The sequence below is a fragment of the Cololabis saira genome, chromosome 1 (assembly GCF_033807715.1).
Source record: "Cololabis saira isolate AMF1-May2022 chromosome 1, fColSai1.1, whole genome shotgun sequence".
NCBI classification, from domain to species: domain Eukaryota; kingdom Metazoa; phylum Chordata; class Actinopteri; order Beloniformes; family Belonidae; genus Cololabis; species Cololabis saira.
The window spans coordinates 15,422,266-15,450,162 of NC_084587.1; the positions used below are offsets into that span (position 1 = coordinate 15,422,266).

At 40.3% G+C, this 27,897-nt stretch overlaps 2 protein-coding genes across 18 annotated transcripts in view; one reads left to right on the forward strand and one right to left on the reverse strand.

Annotated features, from left to right (window-relative positions):
- The window catches only part of slit2 (slit homolog 2 (Drosophila)), a 139,819-nt gene extending 123,574 nt beyond the window's left edge, over positions 1–16,245 (forward strand). For 11 of the 17 annotated variants that reach the window (XM_061708758.1, XM_061708360.1, XM_061708835.1 and 8 more), the window contains 9 exons: positions 145–168; positions 3,569–3,662; positions 4,206–4,343; positions 5,271–5,511; positions 7,007–7,137; positions 7,239–7,393; positions 8,094–8,445; positions 9,955–10,169; positions 14,391–16,245. In XM_061708758.1, the coding sequence (XP_061564742.1) occupies positions 145–168; positions 3,569–3,662; positions 4,206–4,343; positions 5,271–5,511; positions 7,007–7,137; positions 7,239–7,393; positions 8,094–8,445; positions 9,955–10,169; positions 14,391–14,647 (1,607 nt within the window). In that variant the 3' untranslated portion in view covers positions 14,648–16,245. Of the gene's footprint in view, positions 1–144; positions 169–3,568; positions 3,663–4,205; positions 4,344–5,270; positions 5,512–7,006; positions 7,138–7,238; positions 7,394–8,093; positions 8,446–9,954; positions 10,170–11,212; positions 11,257–14,390 lie in introns of all 17 variants that reach the window. The other 6 variants (XM_061708201.1, XM_061708678.1, XM_061709010.1 and 3 more) reach the window with 2 other exon arrangements.
- Positions 16,246–21,935: 5,690 nt separating this feature from the next.
- Positions 21,936–26,285, reverse strand: LOC133451116 (intelectin-like). Its single transcript, XM_061730063.1, has 8 exons — positions 26,162–26,285; positions 25,782–25,870; positions 25,540–25,692; positions 23,957–24,204; positions 23,198–23,356; positions 22,855–22,972; positions 22,589–22,695; positions 21,936–22,464 (listed from the first exon to the last, which is right to left on the reverse strand). The coding sequence occupies exons 2-8, from the start codon at positions 25,864–25,866 to the stop codon at positions 22,315–22,317; spliced, it is 1,020 nt and encodes a 339-aa protein (XP_061586047.1). The 5' UTR covers positions 25,867–25,870; positions 26,162–26,285; the 3' UTR covers positions 21,936–22,314.
- Positions 26,286–27,897: the final 1,612 nt, after the last annotated feature.

Sequence of the window (27,897 nt, forward strand, 5' to 3'; positions counted from 1 at the left end):
TTGCACTGTGCTGATCATCTCTGACTGCTAACCTTTGTGGCGGTGTTCTCTCTCTGTCTCTGGATGTTTTTTTTGCTGTCCCGTGTCCTCGTCTCCTATCTCGCTCTGCTTTCTATCATCTGTCATCTGTTTTTGTGGTTGCAGCTGCTACCAATGAGGTGGAGAGAGGTTAGTCTGTTCTTCTCCCTGTCCTTTCTGTCCCTCTCTCCTTTCCTGACTTCCATCCCTGACTTCCCTCATTTCCTGTGCTTTATCCATGCGCCTCTAGAAAGTAGATATTCAGCACCACAGAATGAACATGTTGGATGCGGTCACAGTCCGTGTTTGCAGTGCTTTTCTCTGAAGTGCATAGAGATGAAAAGAGAGTGCTAATAATATTTATTTCCTCTCTTTTTACTAGATACATTTAAGAGTTTCAAGACCCATATCAGCAATGATTCTCTGTGTTACGATAGTTTGCTCTGCTCAAAGCTCACTCACTTCTTCTTAATGGTGACTGTGCACTTGTGGGTCTGTTTATCCCAAATTATGTTTGTGTTCAGTCTAGTTTTGGTTTGGGCATGTTGGAGTTTTTTAAATCTCTGTAAAGAAACAACAGATGCCTGATGCATCGAATGAACAGGATTATTTCATTGTTGGTTTTGGTCTTGTCTTAAAATTTGTTGAAAATAACAAAACAGAAAACGTGTAAAATCCTTTCAAATCTAAAACATGTCATTGAATGTGGTTTGCTGCCTGCAAACTCTGCAGTTTATCACTTTAAACCAGCTCTTAAAACATGTTTTTGTGTTAAATCCTTCACACTAAACACATTGGATGACAGAATCCCTTAAGAATTGGAAATGTTGCTTCCACTTGACATTCAAATTAGTTTTTATTACTTTACACAGCGTAACATTGTTGCAGACCAACAGTAGAAATTACTGCTGTTGGTCTGCAAACACTGTTTAAGAAGTTGGACCCAAGACCAGGAGACCAGGGAAAATAAGCCAGCAAATGAAAGTTCTTAATTTTAACAAAAGGTGGAAAACAGAGGACCTTTTTCAGAAAGGAGATTCTGCAAACTCATACTAAGAGTTGACAAACCCTGAGATGACAGTTTCTGTTTTCAAATTGCCAGTTTAGAGTCGGTTCAATCAGTCTTTGTTGACTTTGAGTTACCGCAACATCATCAATGGATCTCCAACACAGCCGTACACTATAAGAAATTCAACTAAAAGTAACAGTTCTTCCTACTTGCTTTTTTCAGAAGTTAATTAAAGTAACATAATGAATTTACAAAAAGTAAGACGGGTGCACGAGGGGGGGAACAGAGTTGTGTCTTATACCTAAGATTCACTTTTTATGCATATACAAAAAAAAAACAACAACTTTGGAACCGGTTGAAGTATTAAGACATAATTCAGAAAGGGAACTCAAACATAACAGGCTCATGGTTGTCACTCACTTGGGTAGCATTTTCTCAAGTAAAGGAAAACTCATTCAATGTGCCTCGATGGGAATATTGGTGCAATCAACACAATCAATCATGATGTAAAATCCTAAAGGAACTTTGTTTTACTCACAGAGGTGAGAGCAGGATGCTATGAAACAGATCATTACCGCACACTGTTTCTTTTCTAATTGATTTCGTTCAGCACCACTGACATGATACCGAAAACTCCCCTGAATAAAAAGAAAATTAAAAACATTAAAAAGGCGACAAATATTTGGGGTGAAGTTCGATGGGTTTTGTGATATATGGACAGCGCAGCTTCTTCATCAATAAAAGGACGTCATTGTTTCCAAAATGTCTCCAAAATGTGCATTTACTGTAGATCGTTTGCCAAATTAAACTAAAGCCATTTTAGCTTTATGAAGGGGACAGGGAGACATTCTGGTAACGATGTCACTAGACACCATTTAGCTTGACCCAAGGGCCCAAGTGAACGCAGTAACTGCACCCGAGTACCCGCCCAAACGCCGTAGCGAAGCCGCTTGGATGACGTGCTCTCACAGCCATGGCTGAAGAAAGTAGCGCTAAAAGTCACGTAGAAATGCCACAGTCGGGCTTCATGGTGCAAACTAACAACACAAAAAAAAATATTTCCGCAGATGTTGAGTCCCTATGCATTTAATCCCTTCATTTGAGGTTGGTTGTCATGGAAACAGCGTATTGGTATTGACCAATAACAGCTGTAACAGGGCTTCTGGTGCAGCGTTTAGAGCAGAGTTAAAACAACAGTTGTGAACCAACATATTGAAAACACCCTAAGTTACCATGGTAACCGACTCCAAGTATAAGTTAAGTGAATTTCTGAAAATGGCTTGAGTTAACCGTCCTTCTCTGGTTTTAGTGACCTCCCTATCTGAAACAGAAAACTCTGAGTTTCCCTCCTATCGGGTTCAACATACTTCATTTGCACAACAACCTGCTTCCTGAAATAGGTCCTTTGAGCCACAAAACTCCAAACCAGTAAGGTGTGTGTGGAGGGAGCACAGCAGACAGAAAGATAATAAACCAGCAGGGAAGGAAAGAAAGGTAGTTAGTTATATTAGCAAGAGCAGGAGAAACATTCAGGAAAGACAACGAGACAGGTGACACCAGTCAGGCAGGACGACATGGGGAAGTGGAAGACACGGTGAGAAGTCACTGACCACAGGACAGATCTAGTAATCTGAACAAGAAAAGTAAAAAGCCTTACAAACATGAGATCAAGAAAGAATCCGTTTTAAAAACAAAGCACAGGAGAGAATCTTTAATCATGACAGGAATAGCATGAAGAACCACAAGTTAAATAGCTGATCAGTGTATATTTTCACAAACAGACAGCAGCTGGAACGAATATACCTTTTTTTCTTGTTGTTGAAAAGTGTGTGATTTTCATAATAAATGAAGAAATGACCAATTACATACAAATACTTCTGGATATCCAATGATGGCAGAAGTGCAATTGAATCCTGTAGACGCATTGTAGGCTGCATGCACAGTGGGGATTCCCACAGGTCCTAGTAATTACTCCCGGTGTGGACTTGCCGCTGTCAGGAGTATCAGCTTATTCCCTGATGCCTCATCAGTGATTCATTTGGAGTTCAAAGTATCAGGATACACACTGGAACATCATCAGGAATATGACATTCACGGCAATGAGATCATTTATCAGACCTCTGTGTTGGTCTTGGCCACAAGAGAGTCATCCATCATCGAAACACACACACACACACACACACACACATACACACACACACACACACACACACACACACACACACACACACACACACACACACACACGTGTGTTTCACTGCATTTAATTGAGACATGGACAGAGCATTAATGACACGCAGAAGAAACACACTGTAAGGAAATTGGACAGTATTGATGTATCTTATATTAAAAATTCACTCTAGCTTGAACCCAGTGTTGAAGAGATGATAATGTGATTTCTGTGTGTGTGTGTGTGTGTGTGTGTGTGTGTGTGTGTGTGTGTGTGTGTGTGTGTGTGTGTGTGTGTGTGTGTGTGTGTGTGTGTGTGTGTGTGTGTGTGTGTGTGTGTGTGTGTGTGTGTGTGTGTGTGTGTCCTTCTAGGAGAGCTTTGTGAGGAGAAACTGGACTTCTGTGCCCCAGAGCTGAACCCATGTCAGCATGATTCAAAGTGCATTTTGACTCCGCAGGGATACAAGTGAGTGTACTGTACACACACACACACACACACACACACACACACACACACACACACACACACACACACACGTGGACGTACACTGAGTTAATGTTTCCTCCTGCACTCCTGCAGCATTTTAGAAATTACACAGAGGAATAAAACAGTTGCTGATTTTTCCCTCCAGAGAAAAGCTGTGTGTGTATGTGTGTGTGTGTGTGTGCGTGTGTGTGTGTGTGTGTGTGTGTGTGTGTGTGTATGTGTGTGCGTGTGTGTGTGTTACAAAGTTATTACTTTGACATATGCAGTTTGAATTCACTCTCCAGCAGGTGTTTTCACACAATGTTTAATAAACTACGTTGCTTTGTATTTAATTTTCTCGACCTGTTGGGTTGAAAGGGAGCTGACATGTTTTCTTTCCAGCATTTATCATTTCCAACACGCCGTGAGAGCGTGCCCAACCGCTGCCAGACACAATTAGTTTCACCACAGACCAGCCAGTTGAGCAAACTAATGGTCCCGTATCAACAAGCATTTTTATGTGTGTGCGTTGGCGTGTCGTAGGTGTGAGTGCACTCCAGGCTACGTAGGCGAGCATTGTGAGCTTGACTATGACGACTGTGAGGAGAACAAGTGTCTGAACGGAGGTCAGTGCATCGATGCGCTGAATGGATACACCTGCGTCTGTCCAGAGGGATACAGGTGAGGACTCAAACATGCCCAACATATCAAAGTTTTAGATTTCTTTCTCAAAAATGATCCTCAAACTTTACACGACTCGTGTTTTTAAAGCCACTGTATGTAAGGACCGGCCGGCAGATCTAGTAATAGCACTTTTACATGACATGGGACTTTTTTTACAACACGCTGCCCCCATGTGGTCAGAAGTGGGATTGCTACATAAAGAAGTTTTAATATGTTTTGTTGGTTATTTTTAATTTGCCTTACACAAAGCTAAATTTGATTAACTTGTTTTTTCTTGACATAACATTTGAGAATCCCAGCCTTTCCTTTATTGTTGATTATTGAATTTTTCAAGGTGCTGTGTCACCAATGTTTCTGTTTATCTTATAAGGGTTACATTTTAAAATGTCAAATTTTAAACACTTCTTAAAAGAGCTAAACACAAATAAATTATTCAGTGTTCACTCTCTGGTGGACAATATTCAAATGACCACTGAAAAGACTTTCAGAACCGCATTTGATGTGTTTTTTTTGTTTATTTTAATTTAATTCAACTACTCAAAACGTCCAATTTTGTCTTTAATGGTTTCCAAATTATAATTTTTGTATCATTCTGAATACATTTGGTATTTTTTTTTTAATATGCAGTAGGTCCAGAGGCCTTAAAAATGCATGTGTTTTAAATATGATACAGTCAGGATTACCAAGATAAATAAGGTCCAATTCAGTAGAATTACATTACAATTCAATACAATGCAAAACAATTAATTTCAGTTTTAACCAGATCAAATTCAAATAAGGCCAATGTTTTTGATAGAGTGATAGAGAGAGTTTCTATGTACATATAAAATTGATATCATTGATAAAAAGATATTCTTATTATTGTTATAGTGCACATATAACGTACATTTCAGAGAGTACTAAGCCTGATTTTTACATTTGCAGCGGGTTATTCTGCGAGTTTTCTCCCCCGATGGTCCTTCCTCGTACCAGTCCCTGTGACAACTACGAATGCTTCAACGAGGCTCAGTGCGTTGTCGTGGGAACAGACCCTCGCTGCCAGTGTCTCCACGGCTACGAGGGTGAGCACTGCGAAACACTTGTCAGTGTCAACTTCATCAACCGAGAGTCCTACCTGCAGTTTCCCTCCAGCCTCCTCTCACCACAGACCAACATCAGCCTTCAGGTAAACAGTCAGTGGCCTGTGATTCCTGTTTTTCCTTTTTTATTTGGGGTTTCTTTTTAAGTTCCAATGAGAAGTTGTAGAAACTAGGAGGAGAAGCTTCTTAGTGTGTTAATATGAGGGATAAAACTGTACCAGCAGCAGAAAAGGGCAGGGAAAAAATATAAACTTCACAGCTATAAAATATAAAAAGTAGATATAAAAAATAGAAATATCTGTACTATATGTACAGTATCTGAAATTGTATAACATTGTGTAACAAATTCATAGTCAAAAATTAAATAAATAAAACAGAAAATGTGTAAGATTGTAGAAATATGATGTTAAATCTGCTCTGATCTAACACGTTCTGTTTATGGCTTTGATAACATGAAAGGAGATTATATAAGGCTTCATGTCATACATTAAGATATTCAACTATAGTAAAAGTGGAACGGTGTAATGTATCATTAAACAGTCCCCTGCAGTTTTCCGTGATTTTGAGATCACAAAAATCTACGGAAAATCCCAGATTTTTTCAGGATTCATTGTAAATTGACCACACTATAAGGAGGATGGAACATCAGTGTCCCCATGTTTGCTGGGATTTGCCAAGACGTGTATCCAGCACATGGGACGTACAGTCTGCAGAAGTCTGTGAAGCTCTGCTGTGGCAACCCCTCCATCAAGGAGAGTTTGTTTATTGGCTATATGTTATCATTTACATGTTCATTTATTGGCTTTGGTTTTCCTGCACCATAATCAGCAGCTTAAAAGGGATCTTTTGGAAGTAGATGACCAGTTACTTGATGATGCAAAGACATAAAATCCCAGTAATGGAAGTAAACCTGCTGCCTGGTGGCGTACTTGTTGTCCCAGTCAGGTTGGAGTGTGGACGGTTTCTGTTTAGAAACACTGCAGATGCTTGTTTTCACTCAGTTTGACTCCCTGAGTCACGGCGTTCTGTTTGGTTCTGTGGATTTTTATTTCCCAGAATAAATAAACATCTTAATTTGAACCCCTGAAAGATGTTAAAATGTGATCATTTTCACAGTGAGCTGACATCTGTTAATCTAACGTATTCCAGTTTTCTTCAAAAAATATAATTTTGATTTAGTCATTCTTGCCTTGTCACTTTATTTCACTGAAACTTCTCAGAAAAACATTTTTCAGAATTCTCTGTTAATTTGAACATTTCAAAGCTGTTCAGGAGGTCAGTGTCTGCTGATACGGAGGAAATGATTATGCTTCTAATCTGCATAAATAAATAAAAATACCACAGTGGAAATGGGCCTTCATTTTTCATTTTTCTCACGTAAAAAGTCCCGGACCTCCGACATAAAGCAGTACTAAAGAGTTTGTTTGTTTTTCATGTTGAAATATCAGTTTAAGTGTTGTTTTCCTGATTTAATAATCCCCTAATTGAATCAGATTTCAGTAAATCACAAATTTGAATGTGATTGATTCTAGAGACGTTAGCATAAGATTACTGAAATGAACATGTGAGCGTTTGTCTCAGATTGCCACCGACGAGGACAGCGGTGTGCTGCTGTATAAGGGGGACAACGATCACATTGCGATGGAGCTGTACAGGGGACGTCTCAGGGTCAGCTACGACACCGGATCCTACCCGCCCTCTGCTATATACAGGTGCACGCGTATGCACACACACGTGTCGGATGCCAAATCCGCTTGAAAGGTGATCAGAAATGTGAAACCTGAATCTTTTCCGTCCGCTCTCTCTCCCTCAGCGTCGAGACGGTGAACGACGGCAGCTTCCACGCTGTGGAGTTGGTGGCAGCGGACCAGACTCTGTCTCTCTCCATCGATGGCGGACCACCCAAATCCATCAACTCCATCAGCAAACAGTCCACACTCAACATAGATTCTCCACTTTACCTGGGAGGTAAAGATCCAGCGCTTATTTCATTGATCTGCTCTCCTAAAGTTTGTTTTGTATCTTCCTTTTTAAATTTTAAGTTATTCTGCTCCTCACCTGTGAAACAAACTTCCTGTAGACCTGAGGTCTGCTCAAACTGTCAGCTCCTTTAAATCAGGGCTAAAAACATTACTGTTTACTGAAGCGTACTCTTAAATTAAATACTTACCGGCTGTACTCTACTGCACTTACTTTTTAACAACTTCTGCTTTTTATTATTTTACCTCTTTTTATCATTTGATTTGATTTTATTAGTTATTTACTGTTTAATTATGTCTTGCTGCTTTTAATGTTGATGTAAAGCACTTTTAATTACCTTGTGTTGAATTGTATAAACTTGCCTTGCCTAAATTCTTGCCAATTCAGTCAGTTTTTTACCCACAGTGTCCTGGAGGTTGCTATTATGAAAATGTTGTGGATATTTTGTGTAATTAAATTTGAAACCCATGAGAATATGACTAAAAGTGCCTTCAGCAGTTTCAAGTACAATGACCTGATAGATTTATGCACATTTGTGTCACTTGTTACACGTGCAGTAAATGATGAGCCTGCAGCTCTCTCAGAGCAGTATCCAAGAACAGATGAGCTGCACATTACTCAAAACCCTTCTGCACGACTCGCTCTGATCCCTCAAATCCTGCTTTCTTTGTTGTTGTTCTCCGTGCAGGGATGCCGGAGCGCGCCTCGGCCTCCGGAGGTCTTTCGGCCTTGCAGCACAGCTCAGGAGGCCACAACGGCACCAGCTTCCACGGCTGCCTCCGTAACCTCTACATCAACGGGAAGCTTCAGGACCTGGGAGCCGGGCTGGACCCGGGGGCTCGGGGCTCTGGGACTCCGCAGAGCACCAAACAATGGCTGGGTAACGGCGTGGAACCGGGCTGCCAGCCGTGCCAGAGAGGCGCCTGCGTCCAAGGCGACTGCCACCCAATGGGTCACCGTGGATTCACTTGTACCTGCCACCCGGGCTGGACCGGGACTCTGTGTGACCAGCAAGTTAGCAACCCTTGCGATGGCAACAAGTGAGCAGGATTTTTTGCTTGTTATGGGACTCGAAAGAGTTTAAAACCGTAGTGAGGACAGTGTCAACTAGGAATGGGTGATATTTTACCGTTCACGATAAACCGTCAAAAAAATTCCCCACGGTAAGAATTTGTCATCTCGCGGTAAAAACGATAAATTCCCGTTGATGACGTTTTTGTGTGAAGCTGATTTATGGTTAAGGAAGGAAGGAAGGAAGGAAGGAAGGAAGGAAGGAAGGAAGGAAGGAAGGAAGGAAGGAAGGAAGGAAGGAAGGAGATAGCAGGAGGAAAGAAGGAAGGAAGGGGAAAAAGGAAGGAAGGAAGGAAGGAAGGAAGGAAGGAAGGAAGGAAGGAAGGAAGGAAGGAAGGAAGGAAGGAAGGAAGGAAGGAAGGAAGGAAGGAAGGAAGGAAGGAAGGAAATGAGCCAGAAAGAAAGAAAGAAAGAAAGAAAGAAAGAAAGAAAGAAAGAAAGAAAGAAAGAAAGAAAGAAAGAAAGAAAGAAAGAAAGAAAGAAAGAAGGGAGAAAAGAGGAAGGAAGGAAGGAAGGGAAAAAGGAAGGAAGGAAGGAAGGAAGGAAGGAAGGAAGGAAGGAAGGAAGGAAGGAAGGAAGGAAGGAAGGAAGGAAGGAAGGAGATAGCAGGAGGAAAGAAGGAAGGAAGAGGAAAAAGGAAGGAAGGAAGGAAGGAAGGAAGGAAGGAAATGAGCCAGAAAGAAAGAAAGAAAGAAAGAAAGAAAGAAAGAAAGAAAGAAAGAAAGAAAGAAAGAAAGAAAGAAAGAAAGAAAGAAAGAAAGAAAGAAAGAAGGGAGAAAAGAGGAAGGAAGGAAGGAAGGAAGGGAAAAAGGAAGGAAGGAAGGAAGGAAGGAAGGAAGGAAGGAAGGAAGGAAGGAAGGAAGGGAGAAAAGAGGAAGGGAAGAAGGAAGGAGAGAGCAAGAGGAAAGAAGGAAGGAAGGAAGGAAGGAAGGAAGGAAGGAAGGAAGGAAGGAAGGAAGGAAGGAAGGAAATGAGCCAGAAAGAAAGAAAGAAAGAAAGAAAGAAAGAAAGAAAGAAAGAAAGAAAGAAAGAAAGAAAGAAAGAAAGAAAGAAAGAAAGAAAGGAAGACATGAGCCTGAAACAAAGAAAGAAAGGATACATTCCCATTGATAACGTGTTTGTGTAACAAACATGGCGGATATGAGAGCGAGGAGCTTGAGTCATTCCAGTTTTGCAGTACAGGTGGACTCATTTAATTGGTTTTAATTCAGTTTAATTGGTGTAATTTAGTAGCATTTAGTATTATTTTAAAGCAGTGATTTGGGGGCTCCAAAGACTGAATGTGGTGATAGATTTATAGTTACAAAGGTGGAGTTGAATTGGTATTTTTTAATCGTAATTTTTATCGTTATCAGGATAAATGTCAGAAATTATCGTGATATATTTTTTAGTCCATACCGCCCATCCCTAGTGTCAACATGATTTGGATACACCCACATCTTCATTCAGTGTCCCGTCTTCTCCTCTTGCCACTGCAGGTGTGTTCATGGTACCTGCCTCCCGATCAACTCGTACTCGTACTCGTGCCGCTGCCAGCCCGGCTTTGCTGGCGTACTTTGTGATGAGCAGGACCAGGACTCGGCGAGCGCCTGCAGCCTGTCTCACTGCAAACACGGCAAATGTCGAGTGTCAGGCCTGGGCAAAGCGTACTGCGAGTGTAACAGTGGATATACAGGAGAGGCGTGCGACAGAGGTTAGAAAACCCAGCATGCTGTTACGTATATGTGTGTTGTCCTCTCTATCGTACTAAATACTGTTCAAGCTTTTTAATCTGCAGTGATTTCTTAAATCACTTCCTCTAAAGCAGGGGTGTCAAACTCATTTTGCTTGGCGGGCCGAATTTGACCAATTTTTTTCTCGCGGGCCGCACGCTCAAAATAACAAAAACGGTGTGGAAAATGTTTTCTCTAATTCTTTTTTTTTTTAATTTTTTTTTTATTATCTAATCCAATATCAGTTTAGTTAATTTTAAAGGAAATAAGCACTTTGTTTACACTCTAATTATGTAAAATATATTTCTTCAGGATCTTTTCTTGAAATTTCTCGTTTTTTTTTTCAAATTATGTAAGATACTTTTAATATCATTTTACAAAGATAAACAGAAACAAGTATGTTTTTTTTATATTTCGCTTTTTTATAGGAAATTTAATTAAAAGCTAAATCTTTCTTATTACATCTGAGAGTGTTTCTTCGTGATTTAAAGATTTTTCCAGTACAGTTAAGTGTATTTATTTTAAAAAAATGTGTGCCGAAAAAAGTCAGCACTTCTTTTTTAACTGTTTTACTTTGTCACTATCCTCGTATTGAAAACTGAAATTCTCTGAATAAATATCTTCTATCATCTTTTTCTAGCAGTGATATTTTTCCTGCGAAAATATATAATAGTAGTCAGTTAATAAAAATAAACGACCGTCTACAAAGAAATAAAATCGGCAAATGCATTCTAGAAAACTAAAAGAATTTCGAAAACTGCTCTATTTGTGGAATAACGATGGATTTGTAGAAGAAATATATTATCGGATATGCTGCGATTCATGGCAATTATTTATGCCTTCCATTTTAGTGAATTAACATTTCGTTTTTTTGCATTGGAAACTTCTCGCGGGCCGCATGAAAATCTCTCTTTGACACCCCTGCTCTAAAGCTTCTGATTCCCTCTCTGTTACTTCTTTATTCCTCTAACTTGGTTTAATGTCTGTCCACTAACGCTTCGCACCCACCGCTGTTTCAACTCAGCGTCTCCTGGGCCTCCTCCTAATCCTACGTGGGGGACCACCCAGGTGAGGCCGCCTTATCACGTGTCAAACTGCTTCTGTTGCCTAGAACTTTTCTGATTGTCTGAGTTTCTTCCGCGCAACCAACACACCAACGCGCCTCCAGCGACTTACTGTCTTTCAGCGCGTTTTACCGCATATTAAATATACTTTAGTATTAATCCTGGTAAAATCGTAGTTCTATAAAGTCAGTGTTTTAGTTTAAGAAAATGAATTATGATTTTCTTCTTATTCAAAGTTAAATAATGTATTCAGTTTTTCAGAGTCATTATTTTTGGTGCCGTTGGCGATTTTTACAGACAGTGTTTTGTTGCCGACCATTTCTATGTCAATTTAATCTCATGTAGTCATAACTCATTGTCAGATTTGCTCCTCCGGGATGGATATTTGAACATTTCTCATTATGTCTATGAACATCTTCGTAGAACTGATCTTTTGCATTAAGTGCCCTTTTCGTCTCACCTTTTTCTGTGTATCATCACTAGAACCCTCTAATGTGCCTCACTCGTCCATCCAAGTCCTTGAATTCAGGTGTTCTGATCATGTCCGCAGGTTTATAAAGTCAAGCAGCCAGGCATACATAAGCAGACTGCTGCTACAGACCACTGTTGCTAGATGTACGGTAATTAGCGGATTGGTGCAGTGCAGGATCAATAGTTGGAAGTGTAATTTCACAATCTCTCTCAAAACGCGATAATTTCATAATTCACTTTTAGTCTGATTTGGAATCATATTAAGGAGATTCATTTTACTCGGAATTGTTCTGGTGTTTTAAGTTATGCCATCAGAGTACTTTCCAAACTCGTTTCTCATCTGCTGTAATTCTGCAGGAATACGGAGGTTTCAGGCTCTCTGTAGGATCATTTGGTTTTAGTTGTCTGGCAGCACTGCTACAAATATCTGTGAGGGGGTGGGTCACCTGTGCAAAAAGTCCCATCGTGAAATTTCCTCACCAGTAAATATTGCTGAGCGGATGCTGAGCTCGCAGAATCGGTAGCTGCAAACCTCCAAACGTCACCCGGCTCTCAGATTAGTTTGATAACAGTGCGTAGAGAGCTTCATGGAACGGGGTTTCCATGGCCAAGCAGCTGCATCACCAGGTTTAATACAAAGTGATGGATGCAGGAGTGTAAATCACGCCACCACTAGACTCCAGAACAGTACAGATGTCATCAGCTTCTTCCAGTACTTCCATGTCAAAGCCCAGGGGAACACGCACAAAGTGTAGGCCACTTTTAGGCCCAATCCCAATACACCCCCTACTTTCTTCCACTAGCCCTACTTTCTACCACTATCCCTCCTTCACTACCACTACCCCTAAAAAAGAAGGCACAGATTTTAGGGCACTTGAAATCTTCCCAGGGCCCTGTCCCAATACTCCCCCTACACCTACTTTCAGCACCACCACTAAAATCAGGAAGCTGAGAGCCAAAAGCTGTTTTAATTTCAGCTGTAGCGCTGTTAATATGCCACTTTATTAAGTTTTAATATTTGTTCAGGCGTAAAAGTAACCGTTAAGATCCCCAACCTGGGCTCAGTTTATCCAAATAACGCCTGTTAAGAAATTTGACCCATTGTTTTCGGAGATGATAAGAGCCGCCGGCTCGAAGCAGCAGCAGCCAGAGTACAGACGTGATCGCCCTGCGCCGTCGTCCCGGGGGAGAAACCTGCAGCTCTGTGGAGAATTACCGCTGGCTGATATAAATCATTTAGGAAGATAAATGTTGGTTTAATAGATGAAATCTAACAGTTGTAGCTACGCCTGTTAGGAAATTTGCTCCGAAAAGTTTGAGATTTCTGCCTGCCGGCTCCGGAGCTGATTTATGGTTCCGCGTTAAATCGACGCAGAGCCTACGGCGTAGGGTACGTCGTAGGGTGCGGCGTACAGCGCGCTTCGACGCGTAACATCGACGCAGAGCCTACGGCGTAGGGTACGTAACCTACGCCGTAGGCTCTGCGTTGGTATAACGCAGAACCATAAATTAGCCTTTATTCTGGCGTGATCTTCGCAACAACAGGCAAACGAGTGATTATGTACATTCACTGAGTGAATATTATGAAAGTAAAATATATATTTCTCGCTAGAAATGTAATCAAAATGCATTTTTATGCAGAAACTAACTCAAAATATTGATTTTATTCACTAAAAAATAAGAAATGTCCGCCATGTTTTTTTTTTTTGATTCAGTCTGCAAATGATGACGAAAAGCATTCTGGGAAATTTTTCTGGCCCTAGATCAACTAGTGAGCATCGGAAAACCCTCGATCCGTAGGGACAGATTCATAGCCACTACACTAGTTTTCTCCACTACCCCTAGGTGTAAAGAGGAATTGGGAAACCACTACCCTCACGGGAACGCGCAAAATTTAAGGGTAGGGCTGAAAAGTAGGGGTAGTATTGGGACAGGGCCTTAGTCTGACTGAATGTTTTCAGACCCCGAGGTTCTATGGCTCTTTAAAGGAGCATGAGGCTCCTTTTAAGAAATGAGACTCTCTAGCGCCACCCTTCACCACGACGGCCGTTGGGGGTACTGCAGCCAACAGCGAAGCCGGCACGGGAGAACGGGGAGAACGCGCATGCAGCGTCATGTGACGTCACATCTGCAGCCCAGCGCGGGAAATTCTGGCCCGGAATTGCAGCACATTTTGCAGCACACAGCCTGTTCAAGGCAACGGAGAGATACACTAGAGGGCTCATTCTTTTTGATTTGGAACGCTTCTTCTGACATTATTACTAGAAAACTTAAAACGTATACGAATTTTTTTCATAAATCCTGCCTCAATCCTGCCTCAATCCTGCCTCATGCTCCTTTAACTCATCACATTTAGTCGTTTCCTTTTTGTCCAGTAAAAAGACATTTTGAAAAAGTTTAAATTAAAATAAAATTCCGTTCAATTCAATTTTATTTACATAGCGTCTATTACAATACAAGTTGTCTCTAGGGGGTTTCCAGAGACCCAGAGCATGCCCCCCCCCCTGTAACTCAGACATCAAACATACCACTTACAGTTGTATATTTGCTTGTTAAGCCAGTCGAATCTGAGTTGAGGGGTTCAGGGAGGCTACCTGGATCTGCTCCCGAAATGCAAACATTTTAGTTTTGTTAACGCTCATTTTGTATTTATTTTTTGGTTTACAGAGGTGGCCTGCAGAGGAGAACGGGTCCGAGATGTCTACCAGAGACAGCAAGGCTACGCGGCGTGCCAAACCCAGGAGAAGGTCTCCCGTCTAGAGTGTCGAGGCAGCTGCCCGGGGGGAGCAGAGGGGCAGGGCACCTGCTGCACCCCCCTCCGCAGCAAACGCAGGAAATACACCTTCCAGTGCACTGATGGCTCGTCTTTTGTCCAGGAAGTGGAGAAAGTTGTGAAGTGCGGCTGTACAAAGTGTTCTTCATAAAAAGAGAGTGAAAAAGAGACAACACCCTCAGCAGATTTCTGCTTCCACCGATATTGTTTTTGTTTTTTTGTGTCCCTGCCTGCCTTACTTCCTCCCTGTACCAACTTGTTCCCCCAAGAGGAAACTCTCCACCTCCCTAGAGTACTCCACCCACCAACCCCATTTTTTTTTAAAACCCTACAAGAGTCAAAAAGAAGAAAAAAAAAAAAAAAAAAAAGGTCCCCTTCCTTGTCAGTGCTGGACTGATGATTGATGCTTCCTCGGTGGGGATCTTGAATTGTATTGTAAAGTACAAAAACAGACTTATTTTTTATTATGAAGCGGAGAAAAAGACAAAAAAAAGAAAAACAACAAAAAAACACGAAAGCTGACTTTGTCCTTACGTCTTTTTGTTGGCCACGATGACTCCGATGGTGCGCCACACTGTCTCTTCCCTGGAGAGCCAGCGGCTCTGATGGATGACCACTTCCTCCCTGCTTCCCGTCTGGTCTGTGAGTTGTGTTTTTTAGGAGTAACTTTAACTGTTAGTACCACAGACTCAACACTGGGAGGAGCTGCATCGAAGCAGAGGACTGGCAGTGACACGATAACCCCCCCCCCCTTAAAACACCACTGTAGTGTGTCGTCTCGTCCGGCAGGCCTCCTGAAACCCTCTGAGACTGTTCATGATCCTACACACGGCTGTGCTCAAACTTGTGGTATTTTAAACAGCTACTGATCAACACACACACAGACACACACACACACACACTCATGCGATTACTCTCACCTGTAGAGTTCTACACGTTACCTGTCAGGTTAAATCCATCTTCCCTTCTGTTCATCGACCCCCAGCCTTGAACAAGTATTTATTGTATCATAAATACCTGTACTTATTCAGTAGATCCCCCATGTATCAATCTGATTCTTTTAATATATATTAATTTATATTTGTCCTTATTTTTGTATTAAAAAGACATACTCTGTCAAAATAGTTGAACTAACGAATGGTGTCCTTTATTTTGGTTTATAAGAAGTCGTTTTTTGTTTTTTTTTGTTTGTTTCTTTTTTTCGATCACTGAAACTTTTGTGCTTGCCAGAGACCTTAGTTACATTTTAAAATGCAAATGTGACGTGAAGACATTGTATATTTTTGTCGCGTTTCCTGAGAGTTTGTACTGTGCCATTACCAGAAGGTCTTTATATTAAGAGTATAAATGTATAGATAATTTCCCTACCTATGTACTTCACACACGGATCTTGTGAGTAGCATTGACCCTAGCGGATGCATAGAACTGTTTTTACCTTTTTAACAAATTTAAAGAATACTGTGACTTTTTCTAAATGAAACTACTTTGTTAGCCCCTCGGTCTCTGATGTTAACATGTTGCTGCTAAGTTTTTGTACCGTAGACTTGGATCCTGATCTGTATGTTATATAAAGCTTCATGCTCCTTGCTGTCAGGGGGCGACCTTGTGTAACAGATAAATATGCCCCCCCCCCCCCCCCCTCAACTCCACACATGTGCATTGTGCTTTATATTCCCCCTCTCCATCCCCCAGACTAATGTCAGTTCCCTGACTGATGTTTGTTTATTAAACACAATATTTACCTCAAAATTTTCATCTTTGCTATTTTTTTTTTTTTTTTTTCATTTAGAGGTCTGACCCAGAAAAATCCTCCCTGCCACCCAACAGGGGATGAGTCTTAAAGTGTACCATAATGTGCACAGTAATCTGCCCACATTTGTACATATTGTTGAATTCATCAGGGATTTTGCATCATTTGCTCGGATTTGCAGATTCTCTCTCCTTCAACTTTTAGTCTTAATTTTTTTTATCCCATTTGTCCCGCCGCAAACCCTTGAAGCCGGTCGTGGAGTCCTGCAATCAGTCATATGTGATGAAAACAGGAATGTTACATCTGAAATTAAACTTCTTTAATGGATTTGTGTTTTTTTTGGATCAGTCACTACCCTCGCAGGTCTTTTGGGAGATCTCTCCCATGAGCTACCGAGCAAACAAAGAAGCCCTGCAGCAAGCAGCATTTCTGTGTTTGTGTCGCAGGAGCCTGCTGTCTCCAGCTGCAAATAAATACATCAAAAATTAATAGCTAACAGACATCTATAGTAAAGAGATTCCATCCATCCATCCATCTGTTTCCATCACCTGCTTCAGTAAATCTCAGGGTCACTGGTGCCTGATGAAGCATCTCCCAGCTGTCAACAAGCAAAAGGCGCAAAAAGTGTAATAAAGCCACACGAAATGTCAATGCACCATTATACACGCTCTATACATCTATCTGCCTTGATCAATAATGAAATCAAATCGTTGACCCTAAAGTTAGCTCATTGTGCTTGTCAAAACTGTTTGAATTATAGCAGAAACATTGACGATCCAGGATCGTTTATTATTTCTGACTGCTGTATGAAGTCTGACGTTGCAGTGACAATAAAAGAGACAACAAGAATAGCAGTTTATAAGCGTCTACATCTGGAGTTGCAGCCAAGGTGAGTGCCACAATAGCGGATCAATAGGATATTGATCCAGTGCTTTACTTTAATTTAACCATCTGCAGGGATCCCGCGGCGGTCCGCCGCCGCGGGATCCCTGGCTGCTTCTTTCCGTGCCGTGGGGGCCCCGCCCGCAGGCGGTGGATTGCCTCCCTCCTACTTCTCCCCTCTGTGGGGTTGCTGGTGGCCTGGGTTCCGGGCTCTTCCGTGTCGGCCTCTGGTCTCGCGGGTGGCGGGGTTGCTCCCCCCCCTCCCCCACTATAGATACACTTCAGGTGGAGCTTTGTTTGGTTTATTACACACACACACACACACACACACACACACACACACACACACACACATATAGCCACTCAGTCACATACATATACACAAACATACACAGCCACACAAACATATACACACACACACACACGTACGAACACACATATACACACACATACACACACACACACACACGCATGATCATATACATACAGAGACATACACGCATACACACACATAGACATACACACTGGCTTGTTCACCTGCATGCTTGCTCTGTAGTTTTTGGGGTTAGGTAGCGGTAGCGGTAGCTTAGCTCAGACTGCGATCAGATCTCAAGATTTGGATCGATTGCCCTTCATGTTTTGGTCGGCTCCGTGCCGGTTTCGTGCTTTGTTTGTGTTTTTTTTTGTTGCAGATTTCCAGTGCTTGACGTGTGTTTCCGTGTGTTCCTGCTTCCTGGATTGGCAGTGGATGTCGTCACCCCCCCACCCCCCCAAAAAAAAACAAAAAAAAAAAAAAAACACTGGGTTTGTATGTGTATATTTATGTATGTGTACGCATATGTATGTGTATATATATGTATATATATTAAATATAGTAATAATGCACATATATATATACCTTTGGTTTCTACCGTCATGGTATCAATCATTAATATGTGTGCAGACAAGGTAAAAAAAAAAAATAAGAATAATAATTTAACCATCTGAAATTTTGATGTGGAGAATACATTTTCTGACCCTGTAAAGGATAAAACGGGTATAGAAGATGGATGGATGGATATGACCGTGCAGTTCCAAGAAACGAGTAGGGACGTCTCTGCGTGACTTCTGGACCAGTACGACGGGCGTGCCGACTCCATGGCAGGTATTAAACAATGCAGCGCCTGGACAGTTCAGTGGAAACACTACCAGCTTCAGCAGCCGATGCTTTTACTTGTCAGTTTCGTGTATGTTGTGTATGTTGTCACCTCTTTTAATCTATAGTGTGCTAAGACAAATGTGTGCTTCTAATACTATTCTGTCCAGTTTTACAGACATATGGACCAAAAACATTTCCCCACTGTCCATCCCAATCTTGTTGCATGCACCAAGCCAGCATCCTCCCGCTGGATGTCAGTGTCTCAAATTAAGCCTTTCCTTTCAGTGCGTAGTAGTTGAAACAGAAACTGCACAAGAAGAAATGTATTTATTTATTTAAGCTTTTAGAAAGTTGCAGTGCTCAGAGAATACCCACAGCTGTGGTGCTTTCCAACCAAGAGCTACATGTGAGAACTTTAGCCACAAAGTAAAAGCAGCAAAAGGTCAAACAAAGGACAAGTTCCCAAAGGTCTTTCAGAAGGTGCACGTTTGAATCAGCGGTTGTGGCTGTATATAAAAGTTGTTTTTCCCTGAACAGAAACAGGATCTTACCTATGCGGGATTGTCAAAGAACCTCACTGCGGGCCAAGTTAGGGAACTCATGGGAACACATTGGTTGCATCCCAGTTATGCAGCGTTTTCGTGAGATGTTCACAAAAGCTTTGACAATACTGATACAACGTATTTTTTGTGACCTGATTGATTGTGAAGTGTAGAAGCAGTTTAGTTTGGTTTAAAGTGGTTCTCCCGAGAGAATGCAGCTCTGCTAATGTCAAATTTTTGTTTGATTTGTCAAGATAGGCCCTAAGTGAAGGTTTCTACGCTTTTCGAAACTGTCGCATCATCTGGTGCACCTCTGTTCCCACAGCTGAAAGACCAAACTAAAGTCCCATTATTTAATCTGTATAAATATATTGCTGTATGTGAACGTGGATTTGTGTTGGTATATCGTAAAACTGAGGATTGAAAGCTCCCTGGCTCATATTTATAATTCTCCTCCAGTCCTAATATTGACCAATCACACTGGACTGTTGTAGCATTCAAATGAGCAGTCATTTGTAGAGGAAAAGATGTGTTACTTTTTTATGAAAATACAAGCTTGAAACCATTATCATCTGACTATGAAGTAGATTTTCATCATTTCTGACAAATTTTAGGATGTAAAATGTTTTTCTTTTTATCTTTTTTGTCAAACCAACTTCTAACTAAATGAATTTCTGTGGCATTGAATCGTTTTGTTAGACCTGCAATACATGATTGGCTTTTTTAGTAGTCAGTTGACACTACAGTACACAAGGCTCAATGACATACTGTACTACAAGACACACTTCAGCGTTTACAGCTGTCTCGTAAGCATTATGTAGCTCACTTCTTATTAACGTTACTTATTAACGGTATAGAAGTAGCTTCTGGTGAAGCTACAGAACAGGACAGGAGATCTTTTGTCCCCTTGCTGAGGCCACGTCGATGACTTCCAAACCAGTTATCTGACTCTATCAGTGCAATACTGCTGTTCATCTTATTCAGTATAATCTGCCACTTTATTCCATTTTTAGTGCAATAGCCCTTTAAGACCCCTCAAAGCCGTGCAATAACCCAGTTTCTGCTGAGCATGCTGTATATATACAGTGGGGCAAACAAGTATTTAGTCAGACACCAATTGTGCAAGTTCTCCCACTTTAAAATATGAGAGAGGCCTGTCATTTTCATCATAGCTACACTTCAACTATGAGAGACAAAATGGGGGGAAAGAATCCAGGAAATCACATTGTAGGATTTTTACTGAATGAATTGATAAATTCCTGGGTAAAATGAGTATTTGGTCACCTACAAACAAGCAAGATTTCTGGCTTTCTCAGACCTGTAACTTCTTCTTTAAGAGGCTCCTTTGTCCTCCACTCGTTAACTGTATTAATGGCACCTGTTTTACCTCGTTATCAGTATAAAAGACACCTGTCCACAACCTCAAACAGTCACACTCCAAACTCCACTATGGCCAAGACCAAAGAGCTGTCAAAGGACGTGAGAAACTAAATTGTAGACCTGCACCAGACTGGGAAGACTGAATCTGCAATAGGTAAGCAGCTCGGTGTGAAGAAATCAACTGTGGGAGCAATTATTAGAAAATGAAAGATATACAAGACCACTGATAATCTCCCTCATTAATCTCCCTCTCCCTGGGGCTCCACGCAAGATCTCGCAACACTCGAAAAATGATCACAAGAACGGTGAGTAAAGATCCCAGAACCACACGGGGACCTAGTGAATGACCTGCTGAGAGCTGGGACCAAAGTAACAAAGGTACCATCAGTAACGCACTACGCTGCCAGGGACTCAAATCCTGCAGTGCCAGATGTTCCCCCTTGCTGAAGACAGTACATGTCCAGGCCTGTCTGAAGTTTACTAGGGAGCATTTGGATGATGCAGAAGAGGATTGGGAGAATGTTATATGGTCAGATGAAACCAAAATAGAACTTTTTGGTAGAAACACAACTTGTGGTGTTTGGAGGAGAAAGAAAGCTGAGTTGCATCCAAAGAACACCAAACCTACTGTGAAGCATGGGGGTGGAAACAACATGCTTCGGGATGTTTTTCTGCAAAGGGTCCAGGACAACTGATCCGTGTAAGGGACACAACGAATGGGGCCATGTATCATGAGATTTTGAGTGAAAACCTCTTTCCATCAGCAAGGGCATTGAAGATGAAACGTGGCTGTGTCTTTCAGCATGACAATGATCCCAAACACACCGGCCGGGCAACGAAGGAGTGACTTCATAAGAAACATTTCAAGGTCCTGGAGTGGCCTAGCCAGTCTCCAGATCTCAACCCCATACAAAATCTTTGGGAGTTGAAAGTCCGTGTTGCCCAGCAACAGCCCCAAACATCACTGCTCTAGAGGAGATCTGCATGGATGAACGAGCCAAAATACCAGCAACAGTGTGTGAAAACCTTGTGAGACTTGACCTCTGTCATTGCAAACAAAGGGTATATAACAAAGTATTGAGATGAACTTTTGTTATTGACCAAATACTTATTTTCCACTATAATTTGCATATTGATTCTTTAAAAATCATGTGAATTTTTCTGCATTATTTTTCTTATCATTTTGTCTCTCATAGTTGAAATATACCTGTGATGAAAATTACAGGCCTCTTTCATCTTTTTAAGTGGGAGAACCTGCACAACTGGTGTATGACTAAATACTTTTTTGCCCCACTTTATATATTTAATGTTCATTCAGATTTCAGATTTTGTAAGCCTATTTCTCTAATATTTATTATACTTAGATGTAAATTTGAGAGTTTTTTTATGTCTTTAGACTAGGTTTATACCTACATACCTACATCTATATATATATCTATCCATCTGTCTGTCTGTCTAACCTGTTTTGCTGTCCGTAGTGTTGTGGTAAGAAGTAGTCTGAACCATTGAAATGTAACCTTTTATTTTTCATTCTCACAAACAAACATACAGAGCTTTTCTTCAATATATATAGTATATATGAACTCTCTATAACCCAGTATAAAGAGACTATACCTCTGTATAATCTCTTGTTGTCTCTTTGACTTGTAAAGAATTAAGAAACATAAAAAATAAGAACACCTGCTCAATTTGAAAAGAAATCAATTTACTCTATTGTGTCAACCATCTGGCAAAAAAAAACGATTTATTAAAGTACATATGCACAAATATGTTAAATAATAACACAACATCCATAGTCTTTGTCTTAGAAGACATTTTGTAAATCGAAGTAACAAATATGACAAATGTAGACATCTTAAGTCTAATTTTCATATCCCTACCCTGTCAGGAGCCAAAAAGTCAAAGGAAATCATAGTTTTTATGTGCAAGATTCTTGAAAACTGAACCCCGGATATAGATGGAAGGTTTTTTCTTTTCTGTCCGCTACTCTGGATTAAATTACTCCTAGAAAGTTACAGCCATCCTAATAGTTATCATTTTATCCAGATACAAGAAAATGTAATGTCATAGTTTACTGTGCTGCTTAAAAACATAACATAACATAACTTAAATACTAAATCATCCGCTCAGCGGTAAAACAGTAAAACCGCCGCCTCAGTCATCTCTTTGGAGGCGCTCCAACCTTGCTCTCTTCCCAGTCTGTCCCAGTCAAATGATGGGAAGTCCCCACACTGATGGGCATGCTGCGGAAAAAATCCTCCTCCACCTATACAATACTGCACATACACACACACACACACACACACACACGTGCACACGTGCACACGTGGCTGTTACAGCATGAACCCTTGTTGAATTGGCTTACTTACAGCAGAAGTATAACGAGGGGTTTGTACTCACGTGCTCAGTGTTCCACCCTCGCAGCGGTCTCACCCCAGAGCAGATAGCCATGGCTGCTCGTTCATTGTTTATAGCTCTGAATGAGATGAAGCCTGGTTCAAATTCCGCTTTCGTATAAAAAAAAAAGAAGAAAAAATACACAAAGTTATGAGATTCATTTAATATTACTAGCCACAGAAGGGAATTGATATCCTTGTCCTTGAACAATAGTGGGAAAACATTTTTCTATTATTTTTTATTTTATTGTTTCTGTTGGAGCTTTTTACCTCTGGGGTTTGGTCCATATAATTGTCGAGTGGACTCTCTGTCTCCATGGTCATACACAATGGGAAAAGATGGTCCTCTGTTGCCGCTCGAGCCGATATTGTATCTCACTGGAAATTGCTAGAAATATGACAATTTTTCTCATTAAAACATGCATTTGTAGACCTGATTTCATGTTAATCTCTTACACTACTAGTAAAACGTTTGAACACACTTTCCCATTCAAATGATGTGTAGTTCAAATATGTAGCATGTGTGTGTTAATGCCCATGTAGTTGGATTGTGTGATTTTTCTCACATTTTAATTGAATTCCATAAAGGAACAACTCCACGCGTATACGTTACCTTGAAGAGCTTAAAGAGGTTTCCCCCGTACAGACGTAGGAACCTGTTGTTGGTGTGGTAGCGCAAGATGGCTCCCAGGTTCCAGTGCTCCAGCGCAAAGTTGTTGGGAACGTGCCACACAGACACGTCTTCTGCAATGATATCGTAGTAACCTGGATTCTGTACAGGAAGACAGAGTCTTACATTTTTTGCAAAGCTGGCAATTGGTGGCCACTTCAGCATTTGAAGCTGAATAAAACATAGTTCAAACGCTCGCTCTATGTTCATAAGAGTAACATCGTTATGACTGGACGACATACAGAAGGAACAAGAGAGGGAAATGACAGCGTTAACGTCAAGTTGCATGGTGTATCATATTTTAATAGTCATTGCATTTAAAAATTACCACCTTAGATTTAATTTATGAAATAATGGAAAAACAAATAGCAGTCGTAATGTAAAGTGCTTTTTAGTCAATGTGGTCAACAGGGCTGGAGCAATAGTGATGACAGCGTTTGTCATCCATCAGATCTGTAGTTGGACTTTATAGTCAACTTTTGCTCTGATTACCGTTAAGATGACCTTCACCTATGACTATGATCTATTAAAGTAAAAAATAACTGAAAAAGCTCATTAAACAAGCTCATGAGTCAATGTTAACCTCACACTCATTAATGTATATCGCCTCCACATTGTGGGAATAATGGGGCTCATAATTCAATGTTTTCCTTTATTAACTGATGGAAATACACTGGTCCTGGTCCAGAAGTTGCTGTTTACCTTGAAATCATCAGAGGTGGCACTTTCTACTGCCCCAAACGTGTTTCTGTTGGACCAGTTTCCGTCTCCGTCCGGCATGTTGGGATTGTTGCCCTGCTGACTGGACCAGCGGTCACCCACTGAGCACTTGCCATAAATGCTGTTTTCATGGACGGAGGCCACCAGCGTCCAGCCACCTCCGGAGGTGGTCATGTCACAGAAGGTCTGGTAGAGCATGCCATTCGCTGTAGTCAGGTAGTACAATCCATCTGGACACAATGGCAAAAGAAATATATAGTTATAATAAGGGACCTGAAAACTATGGAGGATTTTTTGTGCCAAAATTAAATAAATAAATACATCATTAATTAATTAAAATGGGAATGAAATATATCATTAATTAATTAAATGTGCCATTAATTAATTAAAATTAGAATGAAATATGTCATTAATTAATTAAAATACAATTCATTTTAAGTAAAAATATATATTTATTATTTCAGCATTTAATTAATTAATGACACATTTAATTAATGATTTCGTGTTGGGTGTGAATCATGAAATGTAAAACTGCATTTAATTAATTAATGACACATTTAATTAATGATTTCGTGTTGCTGAATCATGAAATGTAAATGTAAAACTGTCAGTTTCACTCGTCAAACTCAGTGGACGGATTCCAAACATCTCATTGGTTCCCCTGCACATCAAGTCAAGGCAAATCGAATCCACATAATGGATTGTTGCAGGGCTTGTGAACCATACATCCATGTTGTGAACACATTACGATACACTAGGTGGCGCTATTCACCTCTACGTTGGTTTGGATACTCTACTCCAAAATTTTTAACTCTACTCCAAAATTTTTACTCTACTCCAAAATGTTATCGCAACCACTGAAACCTCGGTCCTCTAACCACAAATGTTGAAACAGCAAGGTGTACAAAATGTCAAAATCCTGCCCAGAGCTGCTGAGAGAAGCAGCGAGTTGAATTGAAGAAGCTCTGAGCAGAACTCCTCCGGCTCCAGTGGCTCCGTCACAGCAGATACCTGCTGCTGCATCACGCAACTCTCTACAACACGCAACCTTTCTATAATACATCCATGCACGCAACTCACAGCTGCCATGTTTAGAAAGGCTCCTCTTCTACCTCCAGTTTCAGACCAAAGCAGTGGATTCCACTAGATTTGCGTTAGTCCCGCCCACTGAGTTTGACGAGTGAAACTGACAGTTTTACATTTACATTTCATGATTCAGCAACACGAAATCATTAATTAAATGTGTCATTAATTAATTAAATGCAGTTTTACATTTCATGATTCACACGCAACACGAAATCATTAATTAAATGTGTCATTAATTAATTAAATGCTGAAATAATAAATATATGTTTTAACTTAAAACTAATTGTATTTTAATTAATGAATGACACATTTAATTAATTAATGATATATTTCATTCCCATTTTAATTAATTAATGATGTATTTATTTATTTAATTTTGGCACAAAAAATCCTCCATAGAAAACTGAACTGATTAAGACATGTGAAAATGGCAGCTTCTGTGTTTCACGGTAATATAAAGAAAGGCTGCAGCTGCTTACCTTCGGTGTCACCATAAACGTCCCGGATGTCTTTGCAGCTACTAGCAACATAGCTCAATCTCTTGTTAAGTTTTCTCAAAAGTCCAAAGTTTGTGAAGTTCTGGGTTGTGTTGACCTCCCCGATGGCCTCCGTGTCGATGAGCTCCTCATTTACTAAAAGTAAATGTAGATTTCATAAGAAAACTGGTAGTGACGTGCATGAAAGTCAGCAATGGATGAGCATCCTTTAATGAGAGACTTACCTATTTTTAAAGGAGCATCAGCGAGGGATTCTTGCCCTTGTAGGGTCACCAAAAACGCCCAAAATGTGAGTATATGATAAAACATGTCTCTGAAATAGAAAGAAACAGTTTTTAAATAAAATTAAATAAAAAAAATTATTAACTTTACACAGTACTGTATGTGAAACAAATCAATCAATTTGATCTTGACACGTTTACAAAAGAAAAAAAAAGTTAAGAGTGATTTTAATAGTTTTACTCTAGATCAATTCTGACATAATTCACAAAAAGTAAGGGCTATAAAGAGCTCCAGCAGCCCAATAAGACTGAACATTGCTCTGTGTTAAATGCAAAAACAGGTTAATGTAAAATAAAAATGACATCTAGTGGTCGTTTCCTACCTCGGTGATTGCTGATGGATGCTGATGGATGGTCTGTGCGTGCTCGTTGCTTTACTCCCAAACCACACAACTATATATGCTACTCGTGTCCTTGATCAAGAATCTTTGCACTTTGAGCCTTAAATGTCATCTGTTTCCTTTATATTTTCCTGCAGTATTTATTGCATCAGTTACTGAACCAAACAAGGAAACAGCCAAGAAAAGTAGGGTAAGATATTGACAAAGATCTTTGTGACTCAAACTTTATTGATCCTAAAGTTGGGAAATTCACTTGTTGAGGCAGCTCAAAAAAACAGAGAAGAGGAAAAAAAAGGTTAAATTAGCAACACATTACAAGCTACATGTATAATAGAAACTATGCAGATGATGGTGATAAAGTGTGGAGCTATTGCACGGGACCCCAACAGAGAAGAGATCAGAGCAAATACATCGGTTGACCCTACGGCATATTTGCTCTGTTTATTACCCACTGGCTTACCAGATGTTATAAATGATGTCGATGAATCATAGAGTTACAAGAAAAAAACAGTATGCTTTTACTGTAATAAAACTTTATGAAGCAGTTATGAGCATGTGTAGTAAAAAGGAAAATCCAACAGCTGCTCCAACTCTGGCTTAAGAGCTGTCTGATCTTTATGACTCAGTTACTATCAAGTATTTAATTTAAATAGCAGACAAATGTTTCATCCGCTTCTTTGTTAAATCACTGTCCCAAAGTCAAGATTCTCTCTGATGATGATGTAGGTCTTAAGCTAGAAAAAAGGCTGAAGCATAATTTAATTATTTTCCTGTGTTCATTTGTTTTTTTTGTTTGTTCTTTAATAAACTGTCACTTATTTGGGCCCTGCAATAGACTGGTGACCTGTCCAGGGTGAACCCCTGCCTCTCGCCTGTAATTTTAATTGATTTGAATTTTTATTTCGAACATGAAACAGTAGTGAATACAAAAAAAAAACCAATAATAATCAATAATAAATAAATGTAAATAAGAAAACAAAACAAAAATATAAATAAAAAAAAAAACAGTAGCTGGGATAGGCTCCAGCAGACCCCAGTGACCCTAAGTGGGTATAGACAAGATTGATGGATGGATGGGTGGATGAGTGGATGGATGGATGGGTAGATGGATGGATGGATGGATGGATGGATGGATGGATGGATGGATGGATGGATGGATGTTACTTATTTGCTAAACAGTTCCGTCCCATTCACTTACAGATAAGGAGATTCTTCATTGACTCTAAAGAACATAATAAACACAGATCTACCTGAAGGAACCTTCTTTTTCATTAACGAGTTTTGGCAATAAGTTAACTAATTGGGTACACACATTTAGTTGACTTATTTATTTTGTCACCTTGATGATTTTGTACGGAGCCCCTCTGGTGACATTTGAAAAAATTAAAATAATGCGTGGCCACGCATTAATAACTCATGGCCACGCATTAATAACTCGTGGTGGCCACGCATTATTAACTCGTGGTGGCCACGAGTTAATATCTCGTAGCCACGAGATAATCAATGCGTGGCCACGCATTATGTATCTCGTGCCCACGCATTATTTTACTCGTGGATGGCATTATAACCTACTGTCTGGACTTCGTGGATGCAACTTCCTTGGTGGGATGGTTATTCATCATTAATAACGGTAATTATAGTCTATTTATATTAAAGAGTTAGAGTATTGTCATGGCGAGTGTAGTAATAACATGTGACATTTGAAAAAAATAAAATAA

What these genes read in the sequence shown, in the direction of transcription:
- LOC133451116 (XM_061730063.1), bottom strand. Translation starts at nt 25,866, where the DNA reads ATGTTTTATCATATACTCACATTTTGGGCGTTTTTGGTGACCCTACAA. An exon ending in ACCTCTTTAAGCTCTTCAAG is followed by an intron (nt 22,973 to 23,197) that starts GTAACGTATACG and finishes TCATATTTCTAG; the next exon opens with CAATTTCCAGTGAGATACAA. An exon ending in GAGGGTGGAACACTGAGCAC is followed by an intron (nt 22,465 to 22,588) that starts GTGAGTACAAAC and finishes GTGTATGTGCAG; the next exon opens with TATTGTATAGGTGGAGGAGG.